The sequence below is a fragment of the Candoia aspera genome, chromosome 7 (genome assembly GCF_035149785.1).
Source record: "Candoia aspera isolate rCanAsp1 chromosome 7, rCanAsp1.hap2, whole genome shotgun sequence".
Taxonomy (NCBI): Eukaryota; Metazoa; Chordata; class Lepidosauria; order Squamata; family Boidae; genus Candoia; species Candoia aspera.
The window spans coordinates 58,189,785-58,205,161 of record NC_086159.1 but is presented as its reverse complement, the minus strand read 5'-3'; the positions used below and the strand labels follow the sequence as shown (position 1 = coordinate 58,205,161).

General features: G+C 37.4%; 1 protein-coding gene across 2 annotated transcripts in view; it reads left to right on the top strand.

The window, feature by feature from the left end:
• Positions 1-15,377, top strand: part of TSPAN12 (tetraspanin 12) — a 65,754-nt gene that overhangs the window by 21,845 nt on the left and 28,532 nt on the right. For both annotated transcript variants that reach the window (XM_063309530.1, XM_063309531.1), the window contains exon 4: positions 1,637-1,772. In XM_063309530.1, coding sequence (XP_063165600.1) covers positions 1,637-1,772 — 136 coding nt within the window. The remainder of the gene's footprint in view (positions 1-1,636; positions 1,773-15,377) is intronic.

Genomic DNA, 15,377 nt, shown 5'->3' with positions numbered 1-15,377 from the left:
ATGTAACCTTACAATAAAGATAGAGCTAGTATTCATAATTGTGCTTCTTGTTTGGACTGCCTCAAAGGGCTAACATATTTCTAGGAAATGAAAAAAGGATAGTGAGATGCAGCCCAAGGTTCTGCTTAGCATTGTGCTCATCTGCCTCCCCCTCTGCCCCCCCAAAAAAGACAGAAATAAGATGAGATGGTAGAGACCATCCTGGGGTGGTAGATGGAGTGATGAGGTAAGTTTTGTGATTGGCCATGCTGACTGCAGCTGCCAAATCTGGAAGGAGAGTAGATGGAAGCAGAATGATACAGAAAACTTTAATTCTCTTCTGCCATTTAGTGGTTTGAAGCTCAGGTCTAGTAGCTTTGGTAAGCCTCCTTCTGCCCAGTATGGTAGCATGTTTTAGGAGGCATCCATAACTCATTTTTAGAATTCCAGATACGCTTATTGAACCAAAGGTTGATACCTCTTGTTCTTCACCCATTTCATTTTAATCTTCTCTCAGATACTTTCAGATAAAGGGTTCTTAATGTTTGTACTTAAACCATCTTTTAATTCTTTAATGGAGTAGGATAAATTAAAAAAGAAGGCACAAGGCAAAGGTTTGGAGAAGGCAACTCGAGGATAGAAGCTTCACCTATAAGTACAGATGTACAGTGCAGAAGTTCCAAAGAAATAAGGGTGTCTTTAGTAGGTAGAGCTTTTTTTGGACCATGTTCTTGCAGTGAAATCCTGCTTCATTCTATCTATGATGTATTTGGGACCTTCCCCATCACATCCCTTTGATCTGTGATCTTCTGAATCTCTTTGCCCACCCTTTCAAACTGTTGAAAGCTTATCTTTGCCTCTTATATGCACATTCATCTACTCTGCTATAATCTGCCCTGAAAAACTGAAGAGAAGGCTCTCTTTACTACACACAAGGCTGTAGTGTTGCATCCTATATCATTAAAATAATGTGCAGTTTGACCTCGAATCTCACCTAGTCCAGCTTTCTAGTCATTGCCAGACAAATGGAGAAGCATGTTGGCAAAAGTCCTTCTTGAGAGATTTTTTTAGTGGGCTAATTAGAAAACTATACTATCTCTAAACATGGAGATTCTATCGTGACTAATTGCTAAGAAAAAAATTCAAGAAAAGTATTACCTCACTTTGCCCTCTGCCATCTGTGGACCTGAACTGCAGTTCCAGAAGCAAAAAGCAAAGGACATATTTCTGATGGTCAAGAGAGGAGTGGCAAGAACTGGAATCGTTCCTGGAACAAATTCTTGGGGCATTTAATATTCTGCCTCTTGTGAGATTTCATTGTAGCTCATACCTTACTCAGTTTGCTTATCTCAAAGCAGTTCCATGTGCATAGGGCATATTTTGCATTGATATAGCAGTATGAGTTACTGTTCCAGTAATTGCTGGATAATGAGTTAAAGCTACCTTAGTTGCAAAACCAAACCAAACCAAACCAAAAAACCTGTAGGTTATTGCCATTTGAATTCAAAGGGCATTGCCGCCTGATAACAGAATCCTCTTGATAAGAAAATAATTTCTGCATTCTTTCCCCAGAAGACTACTATTTTCTAAACTTATGGCTTTGAAGGGAAGCAGGGCTCTACTCTATAAACTTGATCTATGTTTCATTTGTTTTCAGAGTGGAGGAGGCAGTTGTGTCTACTTATTTTCCAGTTGTCCACCCAGTCATGATTGCAGTCTGCTGTTTCCTTATCATTATTGGAATGCTGGGATATTGTGGAACAGTGAAAAGAAACCTTTTATTGCTTGTGTGGGTAAGTTAAGTTTTCTTTTTATTCACTGATGTGACATTTAGTTAATGTTCAGCCGAAGAAGAGTTTTGGGGGTTTAGTTTTGTGTGTGTAGGGGTGTGTGTGTGTGTTTTAAAAACAGCTTGCTAATAGCCATTGCCACTAAAAAAGTGCCCTAGTCTTAGATCAGAGGTATGGACCTTTTAGAGGTTCAAGGGCTACACCAGGTTTTATAAAACTCCTGGGGGCTACACTCCTAAACCCAAAGGGTTCGGGAACTTTAAGGGGTAAAATGAACGTCTGAAGCTTCTGCAAGATTTACGACAACCATTTTGCCCTTTCAAATCTTCTGGCCCCCCTCCCCCATGCAAGAAAGGCCCAGTTATTAGTTCTTATCCATTTTGGAGCCATGAAAGGACTGCTGATGTCCAGCATGTCTAAGCCCAATCCAGCATGTCTTTACAGCCCAATTCAGCTCTTACCAAGGCTGGTACCAGCATAGGGGATTAAGATGATCAGACTTTTACCAAGGCCCATGACGTCCAAGTGAGTTCATTACCAAATCTCAAAATTCTGTTAGCTCTGCTTTTCCTCCATGCTGCTCAGCTGGGTCGCACCAAGCAAGAACAGTAACCAAACCAGAAGACAGTGCAACAGTAGCCTGCTCTTTTCTTTGGTCAGCAATGCATGTTGAAAAAGATCTTTAAAACTATAGTTGATTACAGTACAACCAGAGTAAGAATCAGCGGGGTTTGCTGGCTGCAAAAAAGACAAAAGGGAATTTTTGGCTGTATCAACAGAAGACGTTTCCAAATCACAGGAAGAAATAGTTCCACGTAATTCGCCAGCCATCAAAACCCAACCCCTCTATGCCTTTTGCACGTGTTCTAAAGCAGGCCCTTCAGAAATTTTAATCCAGTGGGTTTTTCTGCCTTTTAAAGTCTCAGAATAATGTTTTGTTTTATAGCATTTAAAAAAAATCTGCAGGGCGTTAAAAAAACCAAAATGAGCCAATGGAGGTTAATCCTTTGTATTTTTTCTCTTTTGTTTATTTGAAATGCCAGAGAAGCAAAAAAGAAAAAAAAAAACCCCCAGTGACAGCTTTTTAACACAATCTGGAGGTAAACACATGTACTGTGTGTAGAGCAATCAAACTTCATTAAATCAAGCCTAGACATTCCTGAAACTCTTAACCAACAATATTTCACTCTCAGGAGCCTGAAAACCAGCTCTTGCTGGCTCAACTGATAAGCAAAAAATAAATGATCTTTTCCTAAATACACTACATTTCTTGACTAATTGTTAAATAAGCTGTTTACCATTGTAATGTGGAGATGTGCAAACAGGAATCAATAATTCATTCTTCACACTAATAAAGAAAATGTAATGGCTCAGCAGGATGAGCTTATGTAAAACCAGATGAACTGAAAGATAAAGAAAACACAGTGAAATATTAAAATGTTTCTGTCCCTTTTGTTTTCATTCTTGGCTTTTTTAGAACTGAAGTGTTAGAGTACCCATTAATCTGAATTCACCCCAAAGTTGAATTTATATATAAAACTGTTTCTATTACATACACGTTAGAAGTGTCTATGAAATATGATGGAACTGTATATGTTAATACTGTGCTGGAAATTAATTCTGCATTCTTTCAATCATTCTCATTTAATTTAATGGAAAATAAATGTCTTACAGATTTTTCCTTAAAGGATAACAATATTTTGATTTAATTCTCAGCAGTGGGATACTGAATTCTTGCACTTACCTTAGTTAGAAGGTGGCCAAGGTTTGTGTAAGCATTTTGTCTTCTTTGCACAATCAACTTTCCACAATCTGCATCTTTCCATCTTCCCTTAAACCCCAAGGGAAGCCATTATGAAATAATTTCTTCCATGAGATTATTTCAGATGAGGAATCAGGGATAGCCCATGAGGCTGTAGAAAAAAATGGAGAGATAAGAAATGGGGGAGAAAAATCACTACTGTCCTCCACTATCTTATAAAAATAATATTACTCAAAAAACTATACAAAAAGAAAAACTAAAGCCCCCTAAGAATTAGAAAAACAAGCCAGTATGTGAGAAAAAGAAATTGGAGGACGGATTTATAAATTGTGCATCATGAAAGCTCGTTTAGAGTGATCAAGAAACTGGATATTTGCAAGAAGGAATAGACTGGATTTATTAAAGTTATTTGAGGCAGAATAACTATTGGCTTTCATACCAGTTGGATCTCTTAATGCATTCCTTTCACTTTATGGGGAGGAAATATATTTCAGTATAGAAATTATTTGCATGCAGAAGATCCCAAGTTCATCCAACGCATCTCCAGTCAAAAATGGAACTGACGTTTGCTGATACAAAAGTTCTCTTCCTGAATCCAGAATGCTGCTGCCAGTCATTGTTCTTTGAGTGAGATGGGCGGTGATGAAATTTGAAATATAAATACAGGCTAAATGATCTGGTATAAAGCAATGGCCTACGCAAGCCTTTGACTACTATTCATTTCAGTGATAAAAAGCGATGTACTGTGGAAAGTGAAAGAGAGAGAGAAGAAGAAGATGCTCTATTCTTGGTGGGGGATGAGGGAGGTGGCCAGGAGACATTTGGGAAAAAGAAAGAAGATATTTGAAGAATATCTCCAAATTCTGAAAGGTGTTAAAAGGAATGCTTCAGTTAAGAGATGGTTGTTTTCAGTGGCCTTTCAGTGGCCTTTCCTATATTTGAAGTCCACAGACCTTATAATGGGCATATTTTGAATATTGAAACACATTGCTGATGCTGTTACAGAATGCCTACCATGATTAAAAAAACCAGAATAAATATAGCCATCATAAAATATAAAACACTTACTAGAAAGTAAACTGATATATTTTCCCAGTGTGCTAGTGTCCAACTTATGATCGCCCCTTTTCTCTGGGCTGGTTATCATATGTCATACAAAAACATTGGGCTTCAGCTACCCATCATATTTATTTTCTCATGATATTTTTTGTAAATAAAAAATTTGTAAAGCTAAGAGGCATTATTTGAAATACAGGAAGTGCTCACTTGCCGACTGCCTTGTGCAGCGAGCATTCAAGTTACGACAGCGCTAAACAAAATAACTTTACAACCAGTCCTTGCCTTTACGACCATCACAGTGTCCTCCGGTCACATGATCATCATTTGTGTGCTTCGCAACCAGTGCACATTTATGACCATTGCAGTGTCCCACGGTCATGTGATCGCCATTCATGTGCTTTGCAACTGGCTTGCTACGAGCAGAATTAATAGAGATGGCAGAAGTAAAATCGTAAAACATATTTACGTATTATTATGTAAGCCGTGGTCATGTGATTTTCTGCTTAGCGACAGCTGCACTTAGTGACTGAGTTGCCAATCCCAATTGTGGTAGCTAAGTGAGGACTACCTGTAAATCTAATGCTGTGTGTTGGTTCTTTGCTTTGCAATCTGGCAGCTCCAATGTTTTCAGAAAAAGTGATTAACATAAGCCAGGTGGGACAGGGAAACTATTGGCAAAGAAGATACCCATGGCACCAGATTGGTGGGCCCATTCCTAGATGTTTTGGAGTATACCTCCTATTACTCCTTCTCATTTCCCTTGCTAGGTAGGGCTTATGGGAGTAGTAGTCTAAAATACCTGGTGGTCATATAGTTGACCATGTGCTCTTGAGTTCTGCATGTGAAATTTCATGTGCCTATTCTAGCATTTTTGTGTGAGTCATGGCAAGAGTCTTATGTTGAGGTTCTACAAGAACAACATATATTTTAAATTTTATTTAGTAAAATATACAGTATAATAAATAAAATTATATACAATTTGTATAAAATAAAATGACATCAGGGAAGAATGAACATTTCTATATTCTGTTTACCCAGAGTTTTCTTTCTAATGCTATCGTTGTCTTCCCATTGTCTTCACTTACTCGCAAAACGCTACCTGGAGGTAAAATATAACTCAGATGGAAGCCTTTTGGTTTAACACAAGATGTAAGTCTAAACTGAACTGACATGTTTAGCCTCCCTAATAGCATTGGAGGCCAGCTGCATTTATCATCTGTTGCTACTGTATATACACTTATTTGACAGCATCCTGAACAGAAAGTTTTAAAATGAGAAGGCTTCTGTAGGGTTAAAATGCAAGCTGGGTGCATCTGTGTAGGTTTGCTGTGTTAACTGAAAATAAGCTGCGTTAAAAGACCATAAGCAACACCAAAGAAAGCTGAACTGGACTTGTAGAAGAAAGTAGCCACCATTATTTGCCTAGATTAAATAACATTCAGCTTGATGAATATAATCAATATGTTGGCTTAAACTTCCAAACTCCTATATGTATGGAAGTATATTGCTTAGAAGAAATGCCTTCTTCCCTATGAAGTTGCCCTCCCATGGTGTATGCTTAGATTTTAGTTCTTTTAAGGTTATAACCAGACACTAATGGTAAGTATTTTGTTCTGCTACTTTTAGGGTGGATTGTGTGGCTGTGTTCATAAGATAAATGTTTCATTTGTTCTTCTTACTTGTTGATTACTTCCTAGCTGATATTAAAAAGGTTTTTTATCTCGTTGAAAATGTAGGACATGCTAAATAGCTGGATGCTATGGATCCCCTAAAGAGTTGATGCTGCACCAGATGAATGAAAACACTTGTGTTCAATTTCTAGCCTGTGTCTTGTGATGGTTTAGCATATTTTTATAGTGCCTTATCTACTCCACCATAATTTCCACTTTCCAGTCTCTGATGAACAGTTTGAAGTGAATCTGTGCATGTCTTCACTTCTGCCTGCCTCGAAACCTTGTGAGAGGGAACTGCTAGCTACCAAGCCAACATCTATTGCATTGAAAAGACCCTGTGATATAGGAGCTGTGGTCAGACAAGAGTTTCTCCTAATGGTACTCTAGTCTTCCCAGAATCTCTTCAGAACTACAACAACACAAATTAGAAGCCCTCCTTTGCTATGATTTCAAAAATAGCATTGCTGGGCTAGAAATAAGTCACACAGCAAATGTCATGAGATCAGACGAGCCCAATACAGATTCTGTATGGTACATTACCATTACAGAAGAGATGTCCTTAATCCTCTTCTTTTGTAATCATTTGGTATCAATGTGATGCAATGCTGGACCCTACCAAGAGAAAATAACCTTTTCTTTAGTAAGTCCTGCAATGGTGACGGACAATAGAAAAACATGTACCTGTTTGGATTTCCCACCTTGGCCTAGAGTGGGGCTTGGCAAACAGTGGGTGGCCTGAACCCCCAGCAATATGAGATCACACCGAGGAAATTTGGGGGCAAAAAGACATTTGGTGCCATGATTGTTTTAGGACTTTACTTCATAAATAAGGATGGGTATTGAACCAGAAGGCTAATCACTCCCATTTCCATTCTGCTTACCTCCTACAGCAAACTGTGAAATCATGCTGTGATAATTTGGCTTTTCGCTACTGAATTTGGATGGATATGATTTCAGGTGGTTGTTGTGTGTGGGTATGGGTGTGGAATTAAGGACAGTAATGGAGGTGGTTTGCCTTTCAGAGGCTTTTTACTCCTGCTCCCACCTCCTTAAAAATGAAGAAAGTGAGGAAAGTGGAGAACAAAATTGCAGAGATACTATCCCATTACTGAAAGTCCACTGGAAAACTAGTCAGCTTATATCTCCCAATTTAATGGAGCCAGAGTCCCCAGGATTGTCATATAGAGTCTACTATTGTCACTGTATGCATCTGCTGATTCTTGTGAAACCTGTGGGTTTAGAATTGGGATCTAATGCTTTGGAGCAGTGTTCCTCAACCTTGGCAACTTGAAGATGTGTGGACTTCAACTCCCAGAATTCCCCAGCCAGCATGAATTCTGGGAGTTGAAGTCCACACATCTTCAAGTTGCCAAGGCTGAGAAACACTGCTTTGGAGACTATACATGCTTCTGGTTCTACTGACATGCTGGATCACACTCTCATAATGTTTATGAAAATGTATTCTAAGTGTGTGGTATTGTGTTATCTTTGTTTCATCCTTCCTTAAATCTATGAAACTAAAATTGTGTAGGACCAAAAAATAGGGGAGTCTCATGTATAGCCTCCAAAACACACCAAACTACGTTTTCCCAGAGTCCACACAAGGTTTTGAGCATGTCCCAATTTAAACCTGAGCCACTTTTTTTTAAAGTGTGTGTGCCTGGACGTTTCTGTCTCCTATCATTCGAAGCCAGGAGGTCACTAAAGCAGTAAGCTGCTTAAGAAAATGACTAACTGCAAACCTGGCCTAATTATTGAAGAAGCTAGCATATATTCAGCATTAAGCTTTATATCATAATTGTTGCCAAGTGTTAAAAGGTCTCTCTTCTAAGGAAGCTATGCATTGAACAAGGAGACTGTTGAGGAATATAAACAATCAGTGCAGTAGTTTTGGGGAGCCCATTTAAAGGGTTTTTTGACTTTTCTCTGAACTGTCTTTTCCATAAACTCTCTATGTAAGTTTTACAAAATGCATTAAGTTGGAACCACTAATGTTTTGTCTGTTTAATGATTTTCTTTAGCATGAGCCTTGTTGATTTAATAGGGGTATGTGCTGGAGCAGTACAGTGAAGTGTGGTTTAAGTTGCTGGGTACATAATAATTTCTTCATTTCTACAGTGTTAAGCTTTCTGAACAGCTGTGAATCAATTTCACTATTGTGGAAATGGAGCCAGTACAAAGAACAGGTTTATAGTTCTTTTCTGCCCCCCACCACCCCCACAGGTCTAAAAATAAAAGCAGATGGGACAAGGAGGGTAATAATGGTAATTCCCTTCTTTTACAGGGACAATTTTGTGTTGTTTGTTTTTTCTCAGCTAGATGTTCTGGTGTTTAAGATAATAGCATTTCAGTAGAACATTAGAATTTCAGAGAATAAAATATGCTATTAGTGTTGGTGGGGGTCAGCCCTTCAAGCTTCAGAGAATGATTAAACTTCCATTTAATTCAATGAGAATATGGTCATGGATGGCTCCTTCAAGATTAGTTCGTCTCAGAACAATCTATTTTCCTGAATATTGAACATTACAGACAGCAATAACTGTTTTCTATTATATAGCTGCAACATTCTGATAATAGTGTGAAATCCTGGACTGTAAAGTGAGACTATCACATGAATATCATTACTAATTTCTTCGTATTTTTCTACGATTTGATATCTAATATATATACTCTTTTTGTAAACTTGGACTTTTTTCCACATTCAACTGGTAGAGCGCTTTTTAAGTAATTTTTCTACTTTTCATTCAATTCTCTTGCTTCTTAGTCTCTCATTCTTGGCATTTGTGTGATGATGATTTGTGAGCTATTTTAGCTAGCCTTCACAATTGCTTTCTTGTATGGAAAGTACCAAGTTTTTACTTCTGCATCTTTCCCAAGTTCCAGTACATTACTTACCATCGTTGTAGACCCTTTATTTCTCTGAAATTTGTTGTGTGTATTACACATGACAGCAACTGTTTTTATGCAAGTTTAAATGGATTCAGTCTCAAACAATAACACTGCAAACATTTAAAAACACAGATTTTAAAGAATTACAGCTACAAAATCCCACCAGTTTTCAGGGAAATTTGGCATACTTTATCCTTCTGTAATGGCCCTAATTGTCCTGCAGATTTCATCCCATTCCGGTGAACAGCAGTATAGCCATTTACATGTTTATTTTTCCCTTACTAGATAATAAGAGGAATAAACTCCATTTTTCCAATCATTTCATGGAATTGGGAACAAGTTAAAATGGACAGTCTAGCAAGAGGCTGAGCTGTTTCCAAAGCTAGGCAGATTGGCCATGCACAGCTCCAGCTGATACAGCATTAAGAAAATGGCAGAGGCCTAAGCTTGATGGAATCCATACTTCTGACCATGTTGGCCTGTTCCAGATACGGAAGTAGTCTATATTCTTAAGTGATATGGAAAATACATTTTTCATATGATGAGAGACACAATCTTTTTGTTGCTCTTAATAAGGGCTCTGATTAAGCTTTGAATATGCCCTATAGTAATTTCTACATTGTCTGTTCTTGATATTCTTAGCATTTTAATCAGGCAATAAAAGCATTATGTGGTAAAAACTCTGAAAGTCTTACTGGATTTTTTAAAAGCAACATGAAAAAGTAGGCTTTTGTTGTATCCAACAAAAACATGTGGTCCAGAATTATTGCTTTCCTGTAGACTAGTGTCTGTATAACAAAGAAAAATCTGTTAGGAACGTATCTCAGAGCTGATGTTACAAATCTCTTCAATAATAGCCTTTATCAGAAAAATGGATGAAAAATGAATGTTTGGCAGATAAACACTGGAAGGCCCTTACTGAACAGGTGAAAGATTTTTATTTTAGTACTGGCTTAACATAACCATGGTACAGTGAATCTGTAAATTGACTTGCTCTTCTAATAAGCTGGACCAAAAATGTCTAATAACTTAGTTTATTAACGATTAGGCTGTCTTATGATTGGATGTGCAGACAGAGCCAAATGTGTCAGAGCATCAGATAAAATCCAGACATTTGTATATCTTGCAAATAAGACTTGCATGTGAAATGATTTTTCATGCTGTAAATTCTAGAATGAATTGCTTTTTCCTCTCCCTTGGGACTAGATTTGTCCATCTGATGTGGCCTGCCCATCAAAATCCAAATATGGCAAAATTGTGTTTTTAAAAGAAATAATTGCAGTAAATGAGTAACTGCAGTTTATTTATTTATGTATGTATTGGTATGGAATGTGGATACGGCATTAGTGTAGAAATAACAGTGAAGTAGCTCTGTTACCTTATAATTTTTGACACTGGACTTTGTTTATTAAATGAATAATTTCAATATGTCATTCAGTATCCAATTTGCCATGGTGGGAAAATAAGGAAGCAACAGACAGGTAGTTAGCATGACAGTATGAAGAAAAATAGCATTATATAGCTTATCCATTTTCTTGGACATTTCTATCATTGAATGGCCAATGCTGGATATTTAGGTGAGACAAGAATGCAACATCTTTTTTTAAATACTATTTTTTAAAAGGCAGTATTTTGTGGTTTCCTTGCTACATTACTGATTTTTTCCATGGAATACAAAGTACTGGTAAGAAATTTAGAATGGTCCTAAATAAAATAAGAGGAGTATAAATAAGGAGTATACAGTACACATGTACTTGGTTTATGATCCTTTTCTCTGGTTATTTATGAGGGTGGTGTAGGTAGACTGTAATGTAGGTGTAAATATGGCTGAAAGCATATGAAATAGAAATGTCTTGAAAAAATTTAGCATTCTCATTAAAAATCTTGTGGGATCTGGCAGACAAGATTTTAGATGACAGAGTCAAGATCATACAAGGTTTAGTGATTTTGGAAGATTTCAATTTTTTTTCTTTACAGATTTTTAAAAATTAATACTTAGTTTTTTGGGTCCTGAGGACACCAAAAACCTGGCTTATGTAGTGGTCCACAAAAACTTTCAGTGGCAATGTAATGTTCTGCTTAAAAGTTGAGGACTGCTGGAATGAGATATCCTTCATCTAGAATTTGAACAGAAACCAACTGAAAGTTGGCTTTCTGGTCTCAAAAAGGTTTTTCTGGACGACTTGTTACTAAAATAATGGTGTTGAATTTTGGTCTTCAGGGAACCCTAACACTAAATAACTTTCTAGAAAATCCTATTGTGTGTATAGGATTGTGACTGCTTTAGCTATCTCTCTTTGCTCACAAATTATGATATGCACAGATACTTTATCTTTGAAACAGATGAAAAGATGTTTCATTTCTATTCGATTGTGCAGGAATAAATAGATAAATATTTGGAATTCATTAGCTTGAGAAATGATAAAGAATATTACATAGCTGTTACTGTATTAAAATAAGGAAGGCAGGGAAGCACCATACTACTCTGGAAAAATATACATTTGATAGAATATTTTATACTTTTAAAAAAGACCCTCTTTAAAGAAACAACCTGTTAGTATTTGTGCATATCATAATTCTTAACAAATAATTCAAAATGAGTGAATCATTTAGTTCAGTACTGATTTCCCTGAAGACAAAAGTTACCTAAGATTGCAATTTCATTTTAACCTTTTCTGTCATGGAACAAATTTCCTTTTAAGGATCTAGTGACATTAATTTATTTTTTGAATGACTCCTCCTCTTGCTCCAGTTTGGGAAAACGTCTTTCTTTGGGCATGCAAAAGAAATCAGATTTTGATTTGGCACTCAAGAATTCAACTTTCCATTATTTTAATCAAATCTAAAAACAGTGTCTTCCAGAGGGATCTTTGTAGTGTTCCCATGCTTTGTTAGATTTTAACTACGATTAGAGTAATAGTAATCTTAGGCTACAAAAACAGGGTTGTTGGGAGATTTTTTGCTTGACTTTTCCTTCTAAATTTGTTTTGGAACTAAATCATTCTTCTGAGGATGGTATTTTCTAAAAGAAATCTGGTAGCTGATGGGAAATGCTACCCATCGTGTTGTTAGCAATTGGGGGATATGTTTTGCATATTATATATGCCAGTTTTTTATTTTATTTTCCTAAAGGTTTATTCTGCAGCTCCTTGCCTATAGCATCTCTCTAATCACTGCTGAAGTAGAGAACAGGCTAACTGAAAATCTCGTGTATTACATGAGGTGTTCTACTTTGTAGGTATAAAAACAGAATGCAAATTGAATTATTCATCCTGATCACCATCATCACATAATCTGTAGCCCTTGAAATCTTTGTCATTTTTAGGAAAAGCAAGTGGAATCTCTACAAACTTGTTTCAGGGTGTTTTTCTGTACAGGAATCCAGTAACTTCAATCCATTCTCATTTTCTTTCTAGTCCACCCAGTAGTAGCATTCCTTGTCCAATTAACTTGTCTGGTTCTCCTTGGATTGTTTTAATAGCCTGCCACTAGGGATTTTAATACTTCACTAAACCTTCATGTTTATTTGCTAATACATGACTCCTGTGTACATTCATTTTATGAATGTAAAATATTTGAAAAGTAGACATGGTACCTAGCTTGGTCCATTGGACTAAAAATTGTGATAAACAAGCATGCCCTTTCCTTTATAAGTTGCAAGTATGAAGATGGGAGACAATGCAGACAATTCTTTAGTCAGTACTCCTAGGTGTCTTCCTTTCTTTAGAACTTTGTCAGAGTTTCACGTGGGGTACTCATAGGCCATGAAGTTCAAGGTCTTCCTTGACTCTCTAAGCCCAGGCCCTAGCCCCACCACCTTTCTGATAGCTAAGTAGCTACAGCAGTAGCAGCCAGGGAGATAATAACCTAGGCTGTGGTATCCAAGCAGTTCATTCAGGAGCACCAATAGAAATGGGGTAAGTAGATATGAGAGAGAGGGAGAGAGATGGTGTAGAAATGTAAAGGTGAAGGCTTCATATGATTTGTGTGTGTGTGTCAAATCAGTTTTGACTCCTGATGACTACATGGATAAGTCTGTGTGGTTATCTTGGTGTTCCCTTTAGTTTGTGTGTCAGTGCATAATTTAGAATTTGCAGGATGGATACCAAAGAACAAGAACACTTAAGACGCCAGGACAATAATAAATCTTGAAAAAGGTTTATTAAGGATTGCCCCTGAATATACTTACAGCGTTAGAAGGATACAGCCTCGAACAGTGGGGTGAGCCCAAATGGTGGGGAAGGTTTCCAGAACATGACTCACAGTGGGGTTGCTTTCGTTGGGCAAGTTTTATAGCCCTGCAACCTATCTTTCCCCTCCACCATCTGAGTTCAACTGAATCAGTTTCAGCAAAGGAAGGTTAGATATTAATGAAGATTAAGGGTCTAAGTAGCCTCTCTTCCAGGTGTTAATTGAAAGATGCAAGTCAATCACAGGACACTTGGGAACATTTTTCAGAAATAGTTTGCCATTGCGTTATTCCTAGGTTTGAGAGAGTGACTGGCCCAAAGTTACCCAGCTGGCTTTGTGCCTAAGGTAGGACTAGAACTCACAGTCCTCCAGCTTCTAGCCTGGTACCTTTAACCACTATGCCAAACTGGCTCTCTTCATACAAATACTAATGTTAAATAGTACTTCATCTCAAGTACAGTATGTATGTATATGTGTGGGCAGTATATTTAAATTGCTCTAGAATATCATGGGAATGATAGGCCCTTCATACATTTCTAAACTGCAAGTCTCAATGATGTCATCTAATATGACCAAAGGTGTAAGGGATGCTGGATGCTTCAGCAATTCTGGAGAGCCACAGATATCCCTGCTCTCTCATCTGTTTGGGAGAAGGCCAATTCATTATTTATTTATTTGTTCTAGAAAAGGGCAATTGAAGAAGCAACTTTGCCGATGGAAATTTGTACATATAATTACATAGGACACAACTCTCATCATTCCTAACATCTAAATCCTGTATGTTATATGCTTCTGATTTACCCTATATGTGCGAATAATGTACAAGTAGTCCTCAGTTAATGACTGTAATTGCGACCAGGAACTCCGTCCCTAAGCAAAAAATCACATGACCACGTCGACTTACGATGGCAGTTTCGGTTATAGTCAATAAGCGAATCACACTTGGTCATTAAGCGTGATGTCACATGAACTTGACTTGCAACTTCCTACTGGCTTCCCCATTGGTTTTGCTTGTCGGAAGCTGGCAGGGAAGATCACAAATTGCAATCATGTGACCATGGGATGCTGCAACTGTTGTAATTGTGCACCAGTTGCCAAGTGCCTAAATCGCGATCCCATGGGGACTCTGTGATGGCTACAACTTCCAGGACTAGCTGTAAGTCAGTTCAGCTCCATCGTAACTTTGAATGGTTTTTGAATAAGTGGTTGCTAAGTGAGGACTACCTGTACATGCCTCAAACTATCCTGCCATCAGGCTGTGTACGTTGATTCTTTTGCCCACGTTCTTAGAAAGACATTAAATACATACAGATTACCATTCTCCCACTTTTTTTAAAATACATTTTCTAATATTGAGACCTTTTGCAACAAGAGGTGGCAAGTTAATTGTACTTTTTCATCACTGACCTCCAGTGAATAGACCTATTTCCCATGCTTCACCCTTCCTATGCAGACCTGCAATCTTCTCTCTTTTGGGTTTAACAGTTCTTGTGTTTCAGGTCAGTAATGCATGAACATGATAGGCATAATTTTTCATTAGTCACCACTGGCAAGCCATGTGTTAATTTTTCACTCACCCAGCTGCCCCAAGGATTCTAGGATTTACCTATGGGCAAAACAGTTCAATTCCCAACCTATTATTTTTATTTGGAAGAAAATTATTTGAAAGAAGATTTTTGAGGCGATAATATATACTAAACAGTCTGATGCTTTTGAGCTATTTTTCCCCCCTTTATTTTCTTTCAACTTAATTAATGGTAGAAGCCTCTCCAAGACTGTAGCCTTCAAATTAATTTGGGATAGTCCTGGAAATCACACGAGTGTGACTGAATAATATTGTCTCCAGAAACTGTGGATAAAAAAAGGGAAGGCAACCTCCATCTTTTGTTCTTTCTTTCTCTATAATATTATGTGAACATGTAGATCAGAGACAGGATAATTGCCTTTTAGATACTATGTTTTATTTGTTTTTATGGATTTTCTGGTTCTGTACATCACACAGTGTCGGTTGGAGTTGGGTGGCTATAACAAATC